This window comes from Salmo salar, chromosome ssa21, assembly GCF_905237065.1.
Source record: "Salmo salar chromosome ssa21, Ssal_v3.1, whole genome shotgun sequence".
In the NCBI taxonomy this organism is placed as follows: Eukaryota; Metazoa; Chordata; class Actinopteri; order Salmoniformes; family Salmonidae; genus Salmo; species Salmo salar.
Window position 1 is genome coordinate 21,068,672 of NC_059462.1, and position 20,957 is coordinate 21,089,628.

General features: G+C 40.5%; 1 protein-coding gene across 4 annotated transcripts in view; it reads right to left on the minus strand.

Annotated features, from left to right (window-relative positions):
- Positions 1-20,957, minus strand: part of slc4a3 (solute carrier family 4 member 3) — a 122,120-nt gene that overhangs the window by 51,686 nt on the left and 49,477 nt on the right. For all 4 annotated transcript variants that reach the window (XR_001323203.2, XM_014164421.2, XM_045704527.1 and 1 more), the window contains exons 3-5: positions 8,178-8,331; positions 6,959-7,218; positions 6,160-6,368 (exon numbers count right to left, since the gene is read on the minus strand). Coding sequence is in view for 3 of the 4 variants with exons in the window: in XM_014164421.2 (XP_014019896.1) it covers positions 6,160-6,368; positions 6,959-7,218; positions 8,178-8,331 (623 nt within the window). In the remaining variant the exon portion in view is untranslated. The remainder of the gene's footprint in view (positions 1-6,159; positions 6,369-6,958; positions 7,219-8,177; positions 8,332-20,957) is intronic.

Consider the following 20,957-nt stretch of genomic DNA (forward strand, 5'->3'; position numbering starts at 1 on the left):
CCTGCCATAGAAAAACATCCCCACAGCATAATGCTGCCACCACCATGCTTCACCGTAGGGATGGTGGCAGGTTTCCTCCAGATGTGTCGCTTGGCATTCAGGCCAAAGAGTTCAATCTTGGTTTCATCAGACCATAGAATCTTGTTTCTCATAGTCTAAAAGTCATTAGGTGCCTTTTGGCAAACTCCAAGCGGGCTGAGGAGTGGCTTCTGTCTGGCAAGTCTATGATAAAGGCCTAATTGGTGGAATGCTGCAGAGATGGTTGTCCTTCTGGAAGGTTCTCCCATCTCCACAGAAGAACTCTAGAGCTCTGTCAGCGTAACCATCGGAGTGTTGGTCACCTTCCTGACCAAGGCACTTCTACCTAGATTGCTCAGTTTGGCCAGGCAGTCAGATCTAGGAAGTCTCGGTGGTTCCAAACTTCTTCCACTTAAGAATGATGGAGGCCACTGTGTTCTTGGAGACCTTCAATGCTGCAGAAATGTTTTTGGTACCCTTCCCCAGATCTGTGCCTCGACCTAATCCTGTCTCAGAGCTCTACAGACAATTCCTTCGACCTCATGGCTTGTTTTTTGCTCTGACATGTACTGTCAACTGTGGGACCTTATATAGATAGGTGTGTGCCTTTCCAAATCATTTCCAATCAATTGAATTTACCACAGATGGACTCCAATCAAGTTGTAGAAACATCTCAAGGTTAATCAATAGAAACAGGATGCACCTGAGCTCAATTTAGAGTCTCATAGCAAAAGGGTATGACTATTTCTGCAAATAAGGTATTTCTGATTGTTATTTGTAATACATTTGCAAAAATGTCTAGAAATCTGTTTTCGCTTTGTCACTATGGGGTATTGTGTGTAGATTGATGAGGATTATTTTTATTTAATCCATTTTAGAATAAGGCTGTAACGTAACATGTAACTTTTTATGTGATTTGTTAAGCCACATTTGACTCATGAACTAATTTAGGCTTGCCAAAACAAAGAGGCTGAATACTTAGGCAACAACTATATTTCAGTTATAAAAAATATGAATAAAAAAAATATATACTTTTCTTCCACTGACATTACAGAATATTTTGTGTATATTGTTGACAAAAAAATGACAATTAAATCAATTTTAATCCCACTGTGTAACACAATAAAATGTGAGGCTCTGCGGCCAGCTAGCTCCGGACTTGTATCCGTGCTGCTGTGCTGTTTGTTACTACCTGGCTATCTGCCAAACATTTCAGTTTATTCTTTTAATACACTTATCGACGTCTTAATTTTTTCCTCGCTCAACTTTTTTCCTTTAACATTTTCACCCCGGATGCTTTATTTGGACATGGTTCTATAGGACCTCCACCCGCTGAAAAAGCTAAGTCGTAACATTAACATCAGCACTATGCCATCCAATTGCAGTCGCTGTACTCATAATATACACAGTAACTATTGCCTTATGGTGTGAGTAGATGTGTTGCAAGCACAGCTTCAGATGCAATCGTTAGGCAAGTGCAATTTACAGTGGGGGAAAAAAGTATTTGATCCGCCTGCTGATTTTGTGCGTTTGCCCACTTACAAAGAAATGATCAGTCTATAATTTTAATAGTAGGTTTATTTGAACAGTGAGAGACAGAATAACAACAAAAAAATCCAGTCAAAAATGTCATAAAATGATTTGCATTTTAATGAGGGAAATAAGTATTTGACCCCTCTGCAAAACATGACTTAGTACTTGGTGGCAAAACCCTTGTTGGCAATCACAGAGGTCAGACGTTTCTTGTAGTTGGCCACCAGGTTTGCACACATGTCAGGAGGGATTTTGTTCCACTCCTCTTTGCAGATCTTCTCCAAGTCATTAAGGTTTCGAGGCTGACGTTTGGCAACTCGAACCTTCAGCTCCCTCCACAGAGTTTCTATGGGATTAAGGTCTGGAGACTGGCTAGGCCACTCCAGGACCTTAATGTGCTTCTTCTTGAGCCTCTCCTTTGTTGCCTTGGCCGTGTGTTTTGGGTCATTGTCATGCTGGAATACCCATCCACGAGCCATTTTCAATGCCCTGGCTGAGGGAAGGACGTTTTCACCCAAGATTTGACGGTACATGGTCCCGTCCATCGTCCCTTTGATGCGGTGAAGTTGTCCTGTCCCCTTAGCAGAAAAACACCCCCAAAGCATAATGTTTCCACCTCCATGTTTGACGGTGAAGATGGTGTTCTTGGGGTCATAGGCAGCATTCCTCCTCCTCCAAACACGATGAGTTGAGTTGATGTCAAAGAGCTCCATTTTGGTCTCATCTGACCACAACACTTTCACCAGTTGTCCTCTGAGTCATTCAGATGTTCATTGGCAGACTTCAGATGGGCCTGTATATGTATTCTTGAGCAGGGGGACCTTGCGGGCGCTGCAGGATTTCAGTCCTTCACGGCGTAGTGTGTTACCAATTGTTTTCTTGGTGATTATGCTCCCAGCTGCCTTGAGATCATTGACAAGATCCTCCCGTGTAGTTCTGGGCTGATTCCTCACCATTCTCATGGTCATTGCAACTCCACGAGCTGAGATCTTGCATGGAGCCCCAGGCCGAGGGATAATGACAGTTCTTTTGTGTTTCTTCCATTTGCGAATAATCGCACCAAATGTTGTCACCTTCTCACCAAGCTGCTTGGCGATGGTCTTGTAGCCCATTCCAGCCTTGTGTAGGTCTACAATCTTGTCCCTGACATCCTTGGAGAGCTCTTTGGTCTTGGCCATGGTGGAGAGTTTGGAATCTGATTGATTGATTGCTTCTGTGGACAGGTGTCTTTTTTACAGGTAACAAGCTGTGGTTAGGAGCACTCCCTTTAAGAGTGTGCTCCTAATCTCAGCTCGTTACCTCTATAAAAGACACCTGGGAGCCAGAAATCTTTCTGATTGAGAGGGGGTCAAATACTTATTTCCCTCATTAAAATGCAAATCAATTTATACAAGTTTTGACATGTGTTTTTCTGGATATTTTTGTTGTTATTCTGTCTCTCACTGTTCAAATAAACTTACCATTAAAATTATAGACTGATCCTTTCTTTGTCAGTGGGCAAACGTACAAAATCAGCAGGGGATCAAATACTTTTTCCCCCCAACTGTAAGTGTAGGAAAGGATGAAACAGTGTTTGTGCCACCAGTAAGTACAGATAGTAGTAGACATCCCCCTGCACAGTCCCTGCAGCCGAACAAATTTCTCAAGGCTTCTGCAAAGAAATGGTGTTGGCATGCTCAACCGGTGTCGCTCATTCAGCCAACAAACTTTCAACCTCCCCATTAAGCAACAAGTCTGAGTCAGAGGCCGCGCCTTCTCAGGTCTCTCCTCCACCCATTACGGGGTCTGAGCCGCCGAAGCCTCCCACCATTCACTCTGACAAATTGAAAACCCTAGTCATTGGCAATATCCAGCCATACACTGTGTTTACCAGAGGGCAGGGCTACCGATGTAAAGGCTAATCTGAAGATGGTGCTGGCTAAGGCTAAAACTGGCGAGTGTAGAGAATATAGGGATATTGCTTTCCACGTTGGCACCAACAATGTTGGGATGAAACAGTCAGAGGTCACCAAGCTCAACATAGCTTCAGCTTGTAAATTAGCTAGAAAGATGTGTCCGCATCGAGTAATTGTCTCTGGCCCCCTCCCAGTTAGGGGGAGTGATGAGCTCCACAGCAGTCTCACAACTCAATCGCTGGTTGAAAACTGTTTTCTGCCCCTCCCAAAAGATAGAATTTGTAGATAATTGGCCCTCTTTCTGGGACTCACCACAAACAGGACCAAGACTGGCCTGATGAGGAGTGACGGACTCCATCCTGGATGGAGGGGTGCTCTCATCTTATCTATCAACATAGACAGGGCTCTAACTCCTCTCGCTCCCCAATGAGATAGGGTGCAGGCCAGGCTTTTAGCCAGCCTGCCAGCTTAGTGGAGTCTGCCACTAGCACAGTCAGTGTAGTCAGCTTAGCTATCCCCATTGAGACTGTCTGTGCCTCAATATAGGTTGAGCAAAACTAAACATGGCGATGTTTAGAATAAAGACCTCCTCCATTCCTGTAATTATTGAAAGAGATTGTGATATCTCACATCTCAAAATAGGGCTACATAATGTTAGATCCCTCACTTCCAAGGCAGTCATAGTCAATTAACTAATATTGATGTGATTGGCCTGACTGAAACATGTCTCAAGCCTGATGAATTTACTGTGTTAAATGAGGCCTCTCCTCCTGGTTACACTAGTGACCATATCCCCCGCGCATCCTGCAAAGGTGGAGGTGTTAACATTTACGACAGCAAAAAACCAAAAAAAACATCATCTTTTCAGAATCTAGTCATGAAATCTATGCAGCCTACTCAATCACTTTTTATAGCTACTGTTTACAGGCCACCTGGGCCGTATACAACATTCCTCACTGAGTTCCTTGGAATCCTATTGACCTTGTGTAGTCATGGCAGATAATATTCCAATTTTTGATGACTTTAATATTCACATTGAAAAGTCCACAGACCCACTCCAAAAGGCTTTCGGGGCCATCATCAACTCCGTGGGTTTTGTCATAATCCTGGACTATCGGATCAACATCTTATTACGTTTGCAATCGTAAAAAATAATCTGCTCAGACCCCAACCAAGGATCATCAAAAGATTCCTAGATGCCATTCCAGACTCCCTCCACCTACCCAAGGACGTCAGAGTACAAAAATCGATCAATGACCTAACTGAGGATCTAAATTTAACTTTGCGTAATACTCTAGATGCAGTCCCACCCCTAAAAACAAAAAACATTTGTCACAAGAAATTTGCTCCCTGGTATACAGAAAATACCTGAGCCCTGAAGCAATCTTTCAGAAAATTGGAACGAAAATGGCACTCCACTAAATTGGAAGTCTTCGACTAGCTTGGAAAGACAGAACCGTGCAATATCGAAGAGCCCTCACTGCTGCTCGGTCATCCTATTTTTTCCAACCTAATTGAGGAGAATAAGAACAATCTAAAATGTATTTTTGATACTGTCGCAAAGCTAACTAAAAAGCAGCATTCAACAACAGAGGATGGCTTTTACTTCAGCAGTGATGAATTCATGAACTTCTTCAATGAACTTCATTATCATTAGAAATGTCATGATCATTAGAAAGCTAATTACGGACTCCTCTTTGAATCTGTGTATTTCTCCAAAGTTCAGTTGTCCTGAGTCAGCACAGAAGTGCCAGGACCTAGGATCGATGGAGACACTCAAGTTTTTGAATCCTGTATCTCATGACACATTAATGAAAATAGTCATGGCCTCAACCCTCAAGCTGCATACTGGACTCTATTCCAACTGAACTACTGAAAGAGCTACTTCCTGTGCTTGGCCCTCCTATGTTTAGTCCTGATGTACTGACCTGTTGCACCATCTACAACCACTGTGATTATTATTTCACTCTGCTGGTCATCTATGAACGTTTGAACATCTTGAAGAACAATCTGGCCTTAATGGCCATGTACCTCCACCCAGCACAGCCAGAAGAGGTCTGGCCACCACCCAAAGCATGGTTCCTCCCTTTCTAGGGAGTTTTTCCTAGCCACAGTGGTTCTACATCTGTATTGCTCGCTGTTGGGGGTTTTAGGCTGGGTTTCTGTATAGCACTTTGTGACATCTGCTGATGTAAAAAGGGCTTTAAAAATATGTTTGATTGATTGATTGAAGAAATCCAAGGGGTCTGAATACTTTTGCAAGGCACTGTAAATGCTTTGATGTTTTTAGATGTTCACTTAAAAACAGAAATCTACTGGATTTGGGCATAATGAGCATTGACTGTTTTGAAGTGTACAAAATTAATAGCATTGTAGGACGAGCTGGTATTTGCATTGTTTGATGAGATCTTTAAACATCTTAAAATGTTGAGTACGGACCTCTGTCACACAAAACAAATATTGTAGGCACTGTACTATTTTAGTGCACTTCAGTTTTGCGATTTCTTAATGTATAATTTATTATGCATATAATCTAGTTAGTAACATCCTAGTTTCACCTCGTGCCTTACGGCGAGGTGTGTTAACAAAATATGAAGTGTTGGATTATTACTGGATATCGTAGTGAACAATACAATTGCCTGATTTGAAATTACTAATTGTTTCACACCACAGCCAATATACTGTCTATTGTCTTGCTAGCTACTGGGCCCACCTGTTGTTGGACTCTTCATCACCTTCCTCATCCTCCGGTTGCTCCCGAACCTCCTGTTGCTGCTCCTCCTCCTCTTCCTCCTCCACCAACACCTCCTCTGCCGTGGCCAGTGTGGCTTTCTCTGGCGGCAGATGTTGTTGTTCGCTCTCCATGTGGAAGGAAGTGAAAGGGAGAGCCGGTTCCAAGTCCTCCTCACTCCCCAAGCTAAACTGAGAGGAGACGTAGTTGGTTACAGTGGTCCTAGTACAAGGAATCCCTAACAGCTTCATCTGAAGGTTCAATCTAAAGGCCAGTTGATTGAGTTTAAGTGCCTGGACTGTGAGTGTCAGTTCAAGTCAGGTGCTGTCCTGTCCCAGTCAGGCGATCAAGGTGTCGAACATAGGACTCCTAACTCTCCCTCTCTATCTCTCTCTCTCTCTCTCTAGGGCACCTGTTAGACTAGTACTTGGCAGATCTTCATCTTTCCTGTGTCAGCTACTGCCCGCTTTTTATTAAAGGTCTCATATTACACAGTAGACCAAAATTCCCAGCCAACTTCACACATCACATGTAGAGCGTGACGGACATTTTTCTCTGGAGTGTCTTTGAAATGAATATACTGAATGAATATATAACAAATTAATATACTAGACTTCTACTTGCAACACTCAAAACATTGTAGCGCACTGTATAAAGAATAAAGGATACAAAACAATAACACACAGCAAATTATCCAGTGTTAAATCAACACTGGGGAATTTGCTGTGCAGGCATTCTGATTGGCCGTCAGACATTATCCCAACTTTCTTTGTTAAATTACCTGTGGTTGGTTGTCAGGCTGCTCAGTGGGCGTGGCCACTTGGTCCCGCTCCTCTGTCTCAGACTCCGCCTCCTCCTCCTCATCTACCTCATGGATGGTGGGCGTGACCTCCGAGGGCGGCATGGAGGTCTTTTTTTTCTTTCGTTTCTTCTTGCGCCGGCGGTCGCTGTCTGTGCTGAGCACCCGCTTGCGTAGGCGCTGGGGCGGTGGCAGGTGGGTGGACAGGGGGTGGTGGGTGTGGTGAAAGGTGTGCCGATGATCTGTGAAAGGGAAAGTAGGAGTTTAAGTGAAAATGATGGCAAAGCATGCCGGCATAGTGCATTGTATTTGTAAGAAGTGCCATGAGTATGTACAGCCCCTTTATAACATCTTACAGGTTGTTTTCAATAAAACGTCACAATATGGTGTAGAGTGTTCGATTTGCCTGCTGTGGGGCAAGCAGATCCAGAGCTTCGCTAAAACCATTGACAACTGCGTGCCGTTTTCAAGGGATTGTTAAATAAATGTTAACTATTTGATTGTAATGTCATCACCTCTTGAAGAGCAAAGTCAGACCTACAGATTTCAGATTATTCCATGCAAAACCTTTGCTCACATTTAGCTCTATCATCAGTTATACAGCAAGTAACTGCATGCTTGTGTGTCGGTGTATGCACCTAGGGCGTATTTGCTGTGGTACTGTTAGTTGATGTTTAATTTGCAAGCTACAGGTAGAAACGTTGTACAGTTGGCTGAACATTTAGTGTTAAGTAGACCAAATGTGCATTTTTTCTCTAACTAGCGCAGTTAAGTAACATGATCCCCTTATCAACATTGTTTTTTTAAGAGTGTTTAATTACGATTGCTGCTGACAGGCATGATATAGGCTACATTGATTGATGGACCATGTCAAATTGGCTAGCTAGCTATTAACGGATCACTACAATATGGCAAGTTAACAAGCGTACTTTCAGGGGATAAGCTACACTATGTCCAAATATTGTTTCATTTGCTTGCCATCTATAGTGGTGATGACAGTAGTCCAACTGACAACTTTACTAGGATGAGGACTGCCGATATCAAGCTCTTTCCAAAAGCATTATACTGGCAGGCTTAAGGAACCCCAACACTGATTTATGTTAGCAAAAACTGTTAAAATGCAGACATCCTGGGAACTTTTTCCCTGAGTTCTACAAAAGCATACCGGTATAGAAGTCTACAGATTGGTGAAAGGGCTTACACTCGAAATCCTTTTCGTTGTAGTTGCGGCCCATTTTTTCTCCGCTGCTGAACACGGACTCAGTGATGATGTCCCCGAACCTCTCCACTGATAATGCCTTCTCCCAGTCCTCCTCTTCCTGCTCCTCTGTGGAACCTTCCTCATCCTCCTCCTCCTGTAGTAGAGAGAGGTAGAGAGAGAGAGAGAGAGAGAATAGGGGAGTTTGTGTATATGTTGTCAATGTCAGAAATTCTGCAGTTAACAAGTGGTTTATAGTCAAGCTACATCAATCAAGTTCCTATGTATGTAATTACTCCAATGTATTACAATAGTTACCTAAATAAACCAACTTTCAGTGTGTCAGTGAGTGGTCACAGACAGTGCAGTCCATTCACCATATGTGTTTGTGTGTGTATGTGCATGTGTGTAGGGTAAGTGATAGGAGAGGTAAAGGTCTAACAGTAGCATGACCAACTGTACCAGATAAGAGAAACCAACATACGTTGATAGACAGTATCAATGTCCGCTCCTTAGTACTATATATACACAGGGGGACCTGTCATTAGCCAATCTACTCACGTGCAGCGGATCGATGCAGCAGAACGCTGAGAGAGGGTGAGGCTAGCCTAATGCACTGCTGGGCACTCTACTAACACTTTTTCATTGTTGTCATGTTGTGTTGCTACCATGCTGTGTTGTCATGTGCTGCTGCCATGTTTATGTTGTCGTCTTAGGTCTCTCTTTATGTAGTGTTGTGTTGTCTCTCATGTCGTGATGTGTGTTTTGTCCTATATTTTTATTCAATTTATTTTTAAAGCCACCATCCCCGCAGGAGACCTTTCGCGTTTTGGTAGGCCATCATTGTAGATAAGAAATTGTTCTTAATTGACATGCCTGGTTAAATAAAGCTCAAATAAAAACTGTAATAACACATTACTGTCGCTAATGGGCTTACAAAAAAAGAAGACACTTTTACTGTGTCAGATATAGAATTGAAATGTATTCAATTTTGATTTTGCATCCCAATATTACACTTTATATATAGTACATCACAGAAGACTGAAATCTAACATAACCGTTTTACATAGAAACACCAGGTTTTCGGCGTTAATAAATGTTTATTAATTATGAAAATATGAAAAATATGAATACCTTTCCACTCGAGGCCACTAGGTAATATGACTGCCGGAAAGGGCCCCACTAACACACTGCTTTGTGTAAAGCCTTACTTCCCAGAGTGCCTTGCCTTTGAATTAATTGTAGAGTTACCACCCATGACTGAATTTGTTAGTGACAAAGACATGCTTGTTGCATTCATCCAATTTCAGTCCTTTGGAGTTCACCAAGTGAGCTCCTGAGTGAATATGTTTTCATTCAAATGTACTTTTTTTAAAGGTCATAAAGAGTCAAAATTAAGTATTTCCTGAAATTGGATGATGTTTGAAGGAAACCAGATCAAAGTAAGAAAAATGACTGTTCCTTCTACATTGATAAAGTTTGATCATAAAGTTATTGGTCCCCTCGCCCATGTCAAACACTTGGATTCATTATTAAGGGGACAAGGTGACATCACCTTAACTCTCATCTTAATACACCAATGGTAACATGATATTCCCGTACCTAATTAAAAGTACTGCCTTTTAACCAATATCAGCGAAGGCGTGTTTGCAGTGGGGCATGGTTTATATAGCTAGATAGCTACTCTATTGGTGCCAACATTTGACTGTAAGGTGTTAGCAAATATAATTAAAAGTTGACCCTATTCATCTATGGCAAAGATACATATGTGTTTCCCCTTTCATCTATGTCTGGTGCAGGCTAGTGACTGGCTAGCTGTATCTTCAGATAGCATGGAACAAAAGGGGGGAAGGGTCATTAAAAACTCAGATGCAGTTACTGTCAACACATCCGTCAGTGCTGCTTTGAACCGCATAACAAGAGACATGCCAAACAGGAGATGTATAAAAAAAATGATGTATCACTGATGCAATTTCTATGCTGTTTCAGTTGCATTGTGTGTCACCAAATTTGCTTGAGATAATTTTACTGCAACGCTGCCCACTGCATCCAAGTTGCTTGACATAGGTGTTTCAAAGAGCTGCCAGTGAAGGCGAGCTCATGAATATAAGCTCCCTGCCCACTCAGCCTGTCTTTTCAAACGTCCTGGTAGTTAGCCATGAGAGAAAAAGTACTTTCAGAATGACTGTTCAGGACCTTTAACACAATACAATATAGCTGTGTTCAAATACTCATACCAACAGCACTAACCCTACTATTTCACACATAAATTCTGTATGTAGTATCATTATTGGTCATAGTATAGATATAGTTAGAATGCCAAAAGTTCCCGGATGTTGTACTACATACGCCAAAATATGAAGCATACAAGCAGTGGACACTATTTCCATGCTTTTCGGGCCCATAAGGCAATTCTTCTGAAAATGGCCGTGGCTTCACAAATTGTTCAGATTTGAAGAAAATGCCAGAAAATATGCAGCCGAAGAGCGGATACAAATGCATTGCTTTAACTAATTATGACAAATGTTAACAAATGTTGAGCAATGTGAAAAAGTACACTTACGAAAAAAGATTGCAGTCAAGTGCAGTATAACTGTAGTATGCTACAAATATTGCATTCAAAATAACACAGGTTCTTTTACTGCAGTAATTTTGCAGTGTGACTGCAGTTAGAGTGCAAGATAACTGCAGTACACTATAGTTATTCTGCAATTACTGCATCCAAAATAGCACAGTTGACTGCAGTTACTGCACTTTTACTGCAGTTTCAAAACTGCAATCTTTTTTGTAAGAGTAATGACTTTTCAAATAAGTTACGTTATGTTGGCTGACAATTTGTTAGCTATGCTAGCCTTATGAACCACATAGAATATCATAACAGCAGTTGCTTGCATGTACCGGTATGTTAGCTATCTACCTGAAGTTAGTTGGCTACTAATACATCGAACTTGCCTGTATATTAGCATAACTAACTACCCAACGTTTATTGACTTGATTATTCACGTCATTCTTAGCTTAGCTAAGTGGTATAGTTGTTTTTTGTTCTCAATGGACATTGTTAGTGAAGTCGTAAGATGTCTAGCTAGTAATTTGTTATGCTAACAAGCTAGCAAGAAGTTGCATAGCAACAGCATCAACTTCCAGCAGACAGTTGAAGCGCTAGTACACTCAACTGAAAGGATACCGTTTGTTTACAATATACTAAAATGAAGTAATAGTATGTAGTAGTATGTAGTATATACTCATTAAGTATGTAGTATTCAGTATGTTATCTGATGGTCCCATCGCATTCTATCCCCTATCAACACTTTTTAACTGTTGGTGCCAACGAGAATGACATAAGAAAGAAGTCAAGATGACTAGCTTGATTGAGCCTCGGCCATGTATATCTCACTGAGTGTTACTGTATTACCTTATTTCTCACTTATTATGAAAATATATATGTTATGTCATTTTGAAGCTGCAAAAGTGGTCTACTCTAATGTATTTCATTCTACCTATAGGCTATATTAATATTTATACCTAAGAGCCCAACAAAGCAACTATCCCTCCTGGGTGAGGATCCAAGAGGGGGGGGTTGTGGGCCGGTCCTATGACTTTAACGACCGATCGTAAACTCTCTCTCTCTGCACTGCATTATGGAGTCAAAAATCCTTTGTGAGTAGAGAAACTCTGCCCCAAAACTTTAACATCAAAACGTTGGACATTGAAACAATATTTTCAATATAAATAATGTGGGAAATCGTTGGTGGGGCTCTAAACAATAATCATGTCAATCAGTTGTTGTTTTGTGATATCATTAACCTGTCAAGGTATAGGGGGCAGTATTTTTGATTTCGGATGAAAAGCATGCCCAGAGTAAACGGCCTAATACTCGGGCCCAGAGTCAAATATTTGCATATTATTAGTAAGAAAACACTCTGAAGTTTCTAAAACTGTTTGAATGGTGTCTGTGAGTATAACAGAACTCATATGGCAGGCAAAAACCTGAGACAAATACAACCAGGAAATGAAAATCTGGTGCCTCTAGTTTTTTCAAGTCATTGCCAATCGAACACACAGTGAGTTAGGGTTCATTTTGCACTTCCTAAGTCTTCCACTAGATGTCAACAGTCTTTAGAAAGTTGTTTGAGGCGTCTATGATGAACAGAGACCGAACAAGAAGGCTGGGAAGTTGGTGACCCAGGGAAGGACATCAGTTCATTGGCGCTCCACGTGAGGAGGTAGCTCTGTTCCAAAAAGTTTTTCAAGACAATGGAAAGGTCCGATTAGAATATTACTGAATTTTCACGTTCTAAAGACATGTTTGAACGAACGTAAACAGAACTTTTTTTGACTTTTCGTCGTGACATTTTCCTACATTTTGAGTAGCTTACTTAACGCGCAAACAACATGGAGTTATTTGGACATAAATTATGAACTTTATCGAACAAAACAACATTTATTGTGTACCTGGGATTCCTTACCTATTAAAGGTAAGTAAATATTTCTAATGCTATTTATGCATTAACCTCTGTAGGGTATGTGGGACGAAATCGTCCCACCTACTCAACAGCCAGTGGAATCCCGTGGCGCGATATTCAAATACCTTAGAAATGCTATTACTTCAATTTCTCAAACATATGACTATTTTACACCATTTTAAAGACAAGACTCTCGTTAATCTAACCACACTGTCCGATTTCAAAAAGGCTTTACAACGAAAGCAAAACATTAGATTATGTCAGCAGAGTACCAAGCCAGAAATAATCAGACACCCATTTTTCAAGCCAGATTATAATGTCACATAAACCTAAACCACAGCTAAATGCAGCACTAACCTTTGATGATCTTCATCAGATGACACTCCTAGGACATTATGTTATACAATACATGCATGTTTTGTTCAATCAAGTTCATATTTATATCAAAAAACAGCTTTTTACATTAGCATGTGACGTTCAGAACTAGCATACTAGCAAACTTCCGGGGAATTCGCTAACATTTTACTAAATTACTCACGATAAACGTTCACAAAAAGCATAACAATTATTTTAAGAATTATAGATACAGACCTCCTCTATGCACTCGATATGTCCGATTTTAAAATAGCTTTTTGGTGAAAGCACATTTTGCAATATTCTAAGTACATAGCCCAGAAGAATACAACCCAGTGCACGATGCATCATCTACAGATGAAGAAGAATTCCCCCAAACTGAAAGAGAGACATTTTGTCAAAAAACAGAAATATAACATGGTACTTGTCACCATATGACAACCAGGGCAGGATGGCAGCATACAATGTTATAAGGATGACCCCAGGGCCCACAAGACATGCAGTTTCCCATGCCCAGGACATTGCCTCAACATTCTACATGTTCATCACATCAGCCATCGAAAAAATCATCCTGGAGATGACAAATTTGTAGGGTTTCTGGAAATATGGAGACAACTGGAAAAGGATGGATGAGATTGACCTGCGTAAATACATAGGGCAGCTAATCTTAGCGGGTGTGTATAAGTCCTGAGGCGAGGCTACATGTAGTGTCTGGGATGCATAGAGTGAGGTGGGGTGCGACGATGCCACTGCAAGCGTCCCACCTAGCCCATAGAGGTTAAGGAGATGTTTATCTATAAAATGGTGTAAAATAGTTGTATGTTGGAGAAATTTGAATTATGACATTTTGTTGTTTTCGAATTTGGCGCTCTGATTTTTCACTGGCTGCACGGTGGGTGGGACGCTAGCGTCCCACTAGCCTCAAAAAGTTAAGGACTGTATAACCAAATAACGGTATCTCTACAAATGTATACGTCCCAGTTATCAGATTTACATTTAAATGTTGTGGAACTTATATGATTAAATATGAAACTATTTGTGAGAAGATGAAATGTGATTTTAGCCTTCTAAATGAGATTATTGCTTTTCATGTAAAGTTTTACCCAGTCAGTAACCACGCCCACGTGAGCACAGACATTATCACGAGAGTGTTTATAAAAGGACTCGTAATTTTTTTTACATTAGACCAGACAGTGTGGAGCAGTGGCTACACGGCTGAGAAATGGTTTAAAATTAAAGACTAGTATACGTGCAACGCGAGCTGAATACTTTACGAATTGGTTTAAAGACTACAATACCAGAAAATGTTAATACCCTCTGAAGCTCTCTCTCGAAGAAGAAGAAGACTACACAGGAACATTCAGCTTACAGCTGTTTATGCACTGTTAGCCTAGGAAACTCGATCGAAGACCAGAGTCAAAGAAGAGAAAGGGGGATACCTAGTCAGTTGTACAACGAAATGCATTCAACCGAAATGTGTCTTCCGCATTTAACCCAACCCCTCTCAGAGGTGCGGGGGGCTGCCATAATAGACATCCACGTCTTCAGCGCTCAGGGAACAGTAGGTTAACTGCCTTGCTCAGGGCCAAAATGACAGATTTTTGCCTTCTCAACTCGGGGATTCAATCCAGCAACTTTTCGGTTACTGGCCCAACGCTCTAACCACTAGGCTACCTGCAATTTCCTCTCACTGCTATAGGTATCTCTAGGGTATCTATTCTAAATAATTAGACTGAAGGACAAGGCCCGCTGAACACTGCATGGTACACCTCTGGAAGATTCGTTCTAACAGACACTCCGAGACCAAGTTGCTACGACTACAAAGGACATGGTGACCTTTGGTGGACAACTAGTGACTTACACAACCAGAGACTTTCTGTCAACTGACTCCCCAGAAAATGGACCGGGCGATTTCAACAGAGATGACAAAGACATACAAGTGTAAATATGTACATTGCATTTCTAAATCTGAATGAGTGGTTGTTAGGGTGCTAAATATCCATATTTACGATGAGCGTATTATTCAACTGTATGTACGATAGTTGAATTCCTTCGTCTCTCATTCTCCCGCTCTTTCGTTCTCCACCCCCTTTCATTGTATAACCAGCCGTCATATCGGGTTAGTCCACTAGGGGCTTTTCATTGCATTACGCTAATATTCAATACTATGCTGTGTGTGTGTGTTTATGTATTTCTGTGTGATTATTTCATTAGTTAGTAAATAAATAATTAAGCCAATTTGTGTAAGCTGATTCATCATGGAGACTAGGGTTCGTGCAGATTTATAGGATACTATGACGTCCAGAATGAGACTGAAAGCAAATGAGTGAGGCGCAAATGAGTGATGGATGACGAATAGTATATTGAGATATTCTTGAGTTAAATTGGGAAATAGTAACTCGTTAACCTCTTGGGGCTAGGTGGGACGCTAGCGTGCCACCCGTGGTGCACTCCATCAACAGCAGGTGCATTTCAAGAGCGGCAAATTTGAATCCAAATAAATGTCAAAATTCAAATTTTTCAAAAATACAACTATGTTACACCATTTGAAAGATAAACATCTCCTTAATCTAACCACGTTTTACGATTTCAAAAAGGTTTTACGGCGAAAGCATCAATTTAGAGTATGTTAGGACAGTACATTTACAAGAGTTGTGTGTAATGTTTTGTCAAGTCAAAGACAGGGTCACCAAAACCATAAAACCAGCTAAAATGATGCACTAACCTTTTACAATCTCCATCAGATGACACTCCTAGGACATTATGTTAGACAATGCATGCATTTTTAGTTCTATCAAGTTCATATTTATATCCAAAAACAGCGTTTTACTATGGCATTGATGTTGAGGAAATCGTTTCCCTCCAATAACCGGCAGTCAAGTCAGCGTCAGAAATTAAATAATTAAAATTAGAAAACATTGGTAAAATATTATATTGTCATTTAAAGAATTATAGATTTACATCTCTTGAACGCAATCAACTTGCCAGATTTAAAAATAACCTTACTGGGAAATCACACTTTGCAATAATCTGAGCACTGCGCCCAGAAAAATACGCGTTGCGATACAGACTAGACGTCATGTTGGGGAGATCTAAAATCGAAAATACTATGTAAATAATCCATTACCTTTGATTCTCTTCATCAGATGTCACTTCCAGGTATCACAGGTCCATAACGAATGTAGTTTTGTTCAAAAAAGCTCATCATTTATGTCCAAAAATCTCCGTCTCGTTAGCACATGATGTAAGCCAGCCGGACTTCTCGTCATGAACAAGGGGAAAAAATATATTTCCGTTCGTTCAAACATGTCAAACGTTGTATAGCATAAATCATTAGGGCCTTTTTTAACCAGAACATGAATAATATTCAAGGTGGACGAATGCATACTCTTTTATAACGTATTGGAACGAGGGTACCCAACATGAACTAGCGCGCCAGGTGTCTAATGGGACATCACCGTTCCATGGCTCTTGTTCGGTCAGATCTCCCTCCAGAAGACTCAAAACACTTTGTAAAGGCTGGTGACATCTAGTGGAAGCAATAGGAAGTGCCAAAATATTCCTAAACCCCTGTGTTTTTCAATGGCATAGGTTTAAAGTCAATACAACACATCAGGTATCCACTTCCTGTCAGAAAATGTCTCAGGGTTTTGCCTGCCAAATGAGTTCTGTTATACTCACAGACACCATTCAAACAGTTTTGGAAACTTTAGAGTGTTTTCTATCCATATATAATAAGTATATGCGTATTCTAGTTACTGGGTAGGATTAGTAACCAGATTAAATCGGGTACATTTTTTTTATCCAGACGTGCAAATGCTGCCCCCTAGACCCAACAGGTTAAATAAAATTTTCCCGTGGTGCCCCAGATTACTACGTAATGAATTGTTATATGATTCATTTATTTGCGAAATAATTGAACTTGGTATATAATTATTCGATAAATAGCCGTCATTGCATTAACCTGTTGCAAAAAGACGTTCCGCTAGTGGAACCCCTCGCCAACAGCCAGTGAAATAGCAGGGCGCCAAATTCAAAACATCAAAAATCTCATAATTCAAATTTCTCAAACATACAAGTATTATACACCATCTTAAAGATAAACTTCTCGTTAATCCAACCACAGTGTCCGATTTCAAAAAGGCTTTCCCGTGAAAGCATACAATTAGATTATGTTAGGACAGCGCCTAGACAAGAAAAACCACAAAGCTATTTTCCAAGCAAGGAGAGGCATCACAAAAAACAGAAATACAGCTAGAATTAATCACTAACCTTTGACGATCTTCTTCAGATGACACTCCCAGGACACAATGTTACACAATACATGTATGTTTTGTTCGATAAAGTTCATATTTATATAAAAAAAAACATTTTACATTGGCGCATAATGTTCAGAAATGTTTTGCCTCCAAAACTGCTGGTGAATGAGCACATCAATTTACAGAAATACACATCATAAACTTTGATTAAAGATACGAGTGTTTTACATAGGATTAAAGATAAACTTCTCCTTAATGCAAACGCTTTGTCAGATTTCAAAACAGCTTTACGGCGAAAGCACATTGTTCAATATTCTGAGTACAGCGCTCAGCCATCAAAGCAAGCTATACAGTTACCCGCCAAGTTGTGGAGTCAACAAAAGTCAGAAACAGCGTTATAAATCTTCACTTACCTTTGCTGATCTTCGGCGGAATGCACTCGAAAGACTCCCAGTTCCACAAGAAATGTTCGTTTTCTTTGATTAAGTCCATATTTATGTCCAAATGCCTCCGTTTTGTTCGCACGTTTACTTCAGTTTAGCTCACTAATCGAAATGAACAATGCGCGGGCGCAAAGGCTAGACGAAAAGTAAAAAAAGTTCCATTACAGTTTTTGGAACATGTCAAACTATGTCCATAATCAATATTTAGGATATTTTTGTCATAAATCTTCAATAATATTCCAACCGGACAATAGCGTATTGAATACAGAAGAAAAAGAAAGAATGGCGTGCTTCACGTGACCACGTGAGAGTGCACTAATGTCTTTCAGGAAGCCTGTTGTTTTGAGAGCTCTTATTCAATTCCCTGTCAAATTACAAGCCTGAAACAATTTCTAAAGACTGTTGACATCTGCTGGAAGCATTAGAAAGTGCAATTTGACTCCACAGACACAGCATATTAGAAAGGCAATCACTTAAAAACTACAACCCTCAAAATCTCCCACTTCCTGGTTGGATTTTCCTCAGGTTTTTGCCTGCCGTATGAGTTCTGTTATACTCACAGACATTATTTTAACTGTTTGGAAACTTTAGAGTGTTTTCTATCCAAATCTACACATATATGCATATCATAGCTTCTGGGCCTGAGTAACAGGCAGTTTACTTTGGGCACCTCATTCATCCAAATTTCCAAATACTGCCCCCTAGCCCGAAGAAGTTAATGGTAGTCACATCACGACACCATGTGCTTATGATCATATATTCATACAAATTCAACTAACTGTTGTAGTTTTTGGTTCTTCATGAAATATTTGGCAGCCATCAAATAATTAAATTTGGGTTTTCAAATAACTTGCATATATTCAAATACCTTCAAACATTATTTGCTTTTCTGAGAGGTATTCAAAATACTTCAAATATGAATTGTTTTTCCGAGACTTGTATTTGAATATCAAAAAATCTATATAAACTATATTTGACTACCTTGAGTATTTGAAAAGTTGGAATTTTTAAATAAATTACAAAATACAACTATTTTCTGCCCAGGTCTGCATGTGACTATAGCTCAGATGCACATCGTCACAGGGGGCTTCTAGAGATGAGGTAGCCTCACCCTTTAGCTCCCATTGGCCTCCAGAAGCTTTCATCTGGGCTTTGAAGTTAAGACTAGAAGGGGTGGGGGTTGTTTGTTGAGGTGAGGACCAACAGGTGCCTGTTGGGAGGACAAAACTGACAGGTACACTGTGTTGTTACTTGTTATAAGCATATATGAGCATTGGCCACCTGTTTTTCAGTTGCACCAATACCACAACCATAATTTCTACATAGCAAGTGTTCTGTATAAAACGATATTTCGATTCAAACACATCTGATAACGCACATAACTGTCCTGGTTTAAAAAGCATAATTAATATTTCATATGCTGTGGATAGGAAAATCCAGCACAAAGAAGATCATTAAAATATTTAGAAGGTGCTGATGATAAGTGGAGTGACGCTGTGTGTGTGTGTGTGTGTGTGTGTGTGTGTGTGTGTGTGTGTATGTGTGTGTCTTTCATCCAGACTCCATCTTTGACCGTACAGTAATACAAACGACACTACCTGTGAAGTCAGATGATATATCATTCTCCCCATCACAGACAAGTGGTTGGCCATGTGCCTGAGCCCAGTCCTCTGTGCGTGCGCGCTCGCTCACTTGTGCATGCGCATGCGTTTGTTGATCCGTTTCTGGGCATTTGTAATCATGACAATGTCAGTCACTATGTCACTCTTGTCGCCTCCTATCTCCTTTTCATAATCTATGCTGACATAGTCCATGCCTGGATGCCATTCATCAAAATCTGTACTGATGCTTATGATGTCTTTATGCTACAGGCTAATGTCCATAAAACAACTGAAGATACTCTACTACAAGTACTGAGTATAGTGGTGATCTCCTGGCTAAAAGCCTTTGCACAGAAGAGAGAGAGAGAGAGAGAGAGAGAGAGAGAGAGAGAGAGCGGAGAGCCATGGTGGATGCCCTGTTCTCCCAAGGGGGCCAAGAGGTTTATGTCAACTAAGTAAGTCAAGTCACAGGCTAATAATCTCATATCAAGTGAGTTGTTTTATGTTAGGAAGTTACTCTCTGGCTATGAATGCCTTCATGCTGCATTATCAAATGAGGGAGGTAATGTATGACTGTATGACATGTTTAGCACTGTATATTCAGATGAGTAGAATACAGTCTTCAATCAGTATTCACTGTACTGTCAAGCTCACTGTCACAGTTAAAAATGGAATTCACATTAGGGGAAACAGCGCCACTGTTCCCACCAGCCCCTCTGTTTTTGTTTTGTCGACGAAACTGACTAATAAGGAGCGTCCAAATGGAGGTGAGCAGCTAGTAAAAAATGTGCAGTACATATTCTGCTGTTCTGTCATACATGCAATGATGTCAGAGGGAAAGAACTGTGTTCGTTGTTTGCTATAACTTAATTGTTGTTGTAATATCCAAAATGGACATGGCAGTATCACCATTAAGGATTCCAGTTTTAATGTCTCTCTGTAAAACACAGTGTATTTGATGGAGAGAGAAATGCTATTGTATTTCATATTCTGCTGTACTAACTGTATCCATGACTGTAACTAAATACTTGCACTCTCTTGGACTCAAGGAGCTGGCACACTGCCCAGGTTTTGTCATACAAATAGCACAAAAAAGTCAGATTGTTGTGCTTCACTTTTTTGTTTGATTATTAAGGTTTTATGTTCAAACAGCATTCGTTGAGTTGAGACAAGTGTCTTTGTACACCTACTGTACAGGCACACAAATATTTGTTCCAAATCTCTGCTTCTGAGAAAAGGACACAGGTAAAGAAGCAAAAGCACGATTTGAAGCATATTGCTTTTGACAACTATCTAAGCACATTGTACTCCCAACACAAGCATATTGGCCTGAACAGTGTTTGTCTCTCGTCTTTTCGCCATGCACATTGTATCTGGCTATTGTGTGAATGGTAATTGCCTTGTTGCTACATGTGGGCTTGAATGAGTGCAGTAAAAAGGTTATGGATTGCATTTACATTTGTGACACTGGCGAGACAAACAAAGGAGGGCGCTAGGAATTCAGGATTGGCCTACAGATGTGTTTGTTCTCTCTTCACCAGGGCTCTGAGTAAACTGCAGATAGAGTTAGAAATGTCACAAGCAGCAGGCTCTGCCAGGTAGCAGGTACAGTGGTTGCTCCACTAAAAGTTTTGCGATTATGCTGTGGTACTTAGAGGTCATT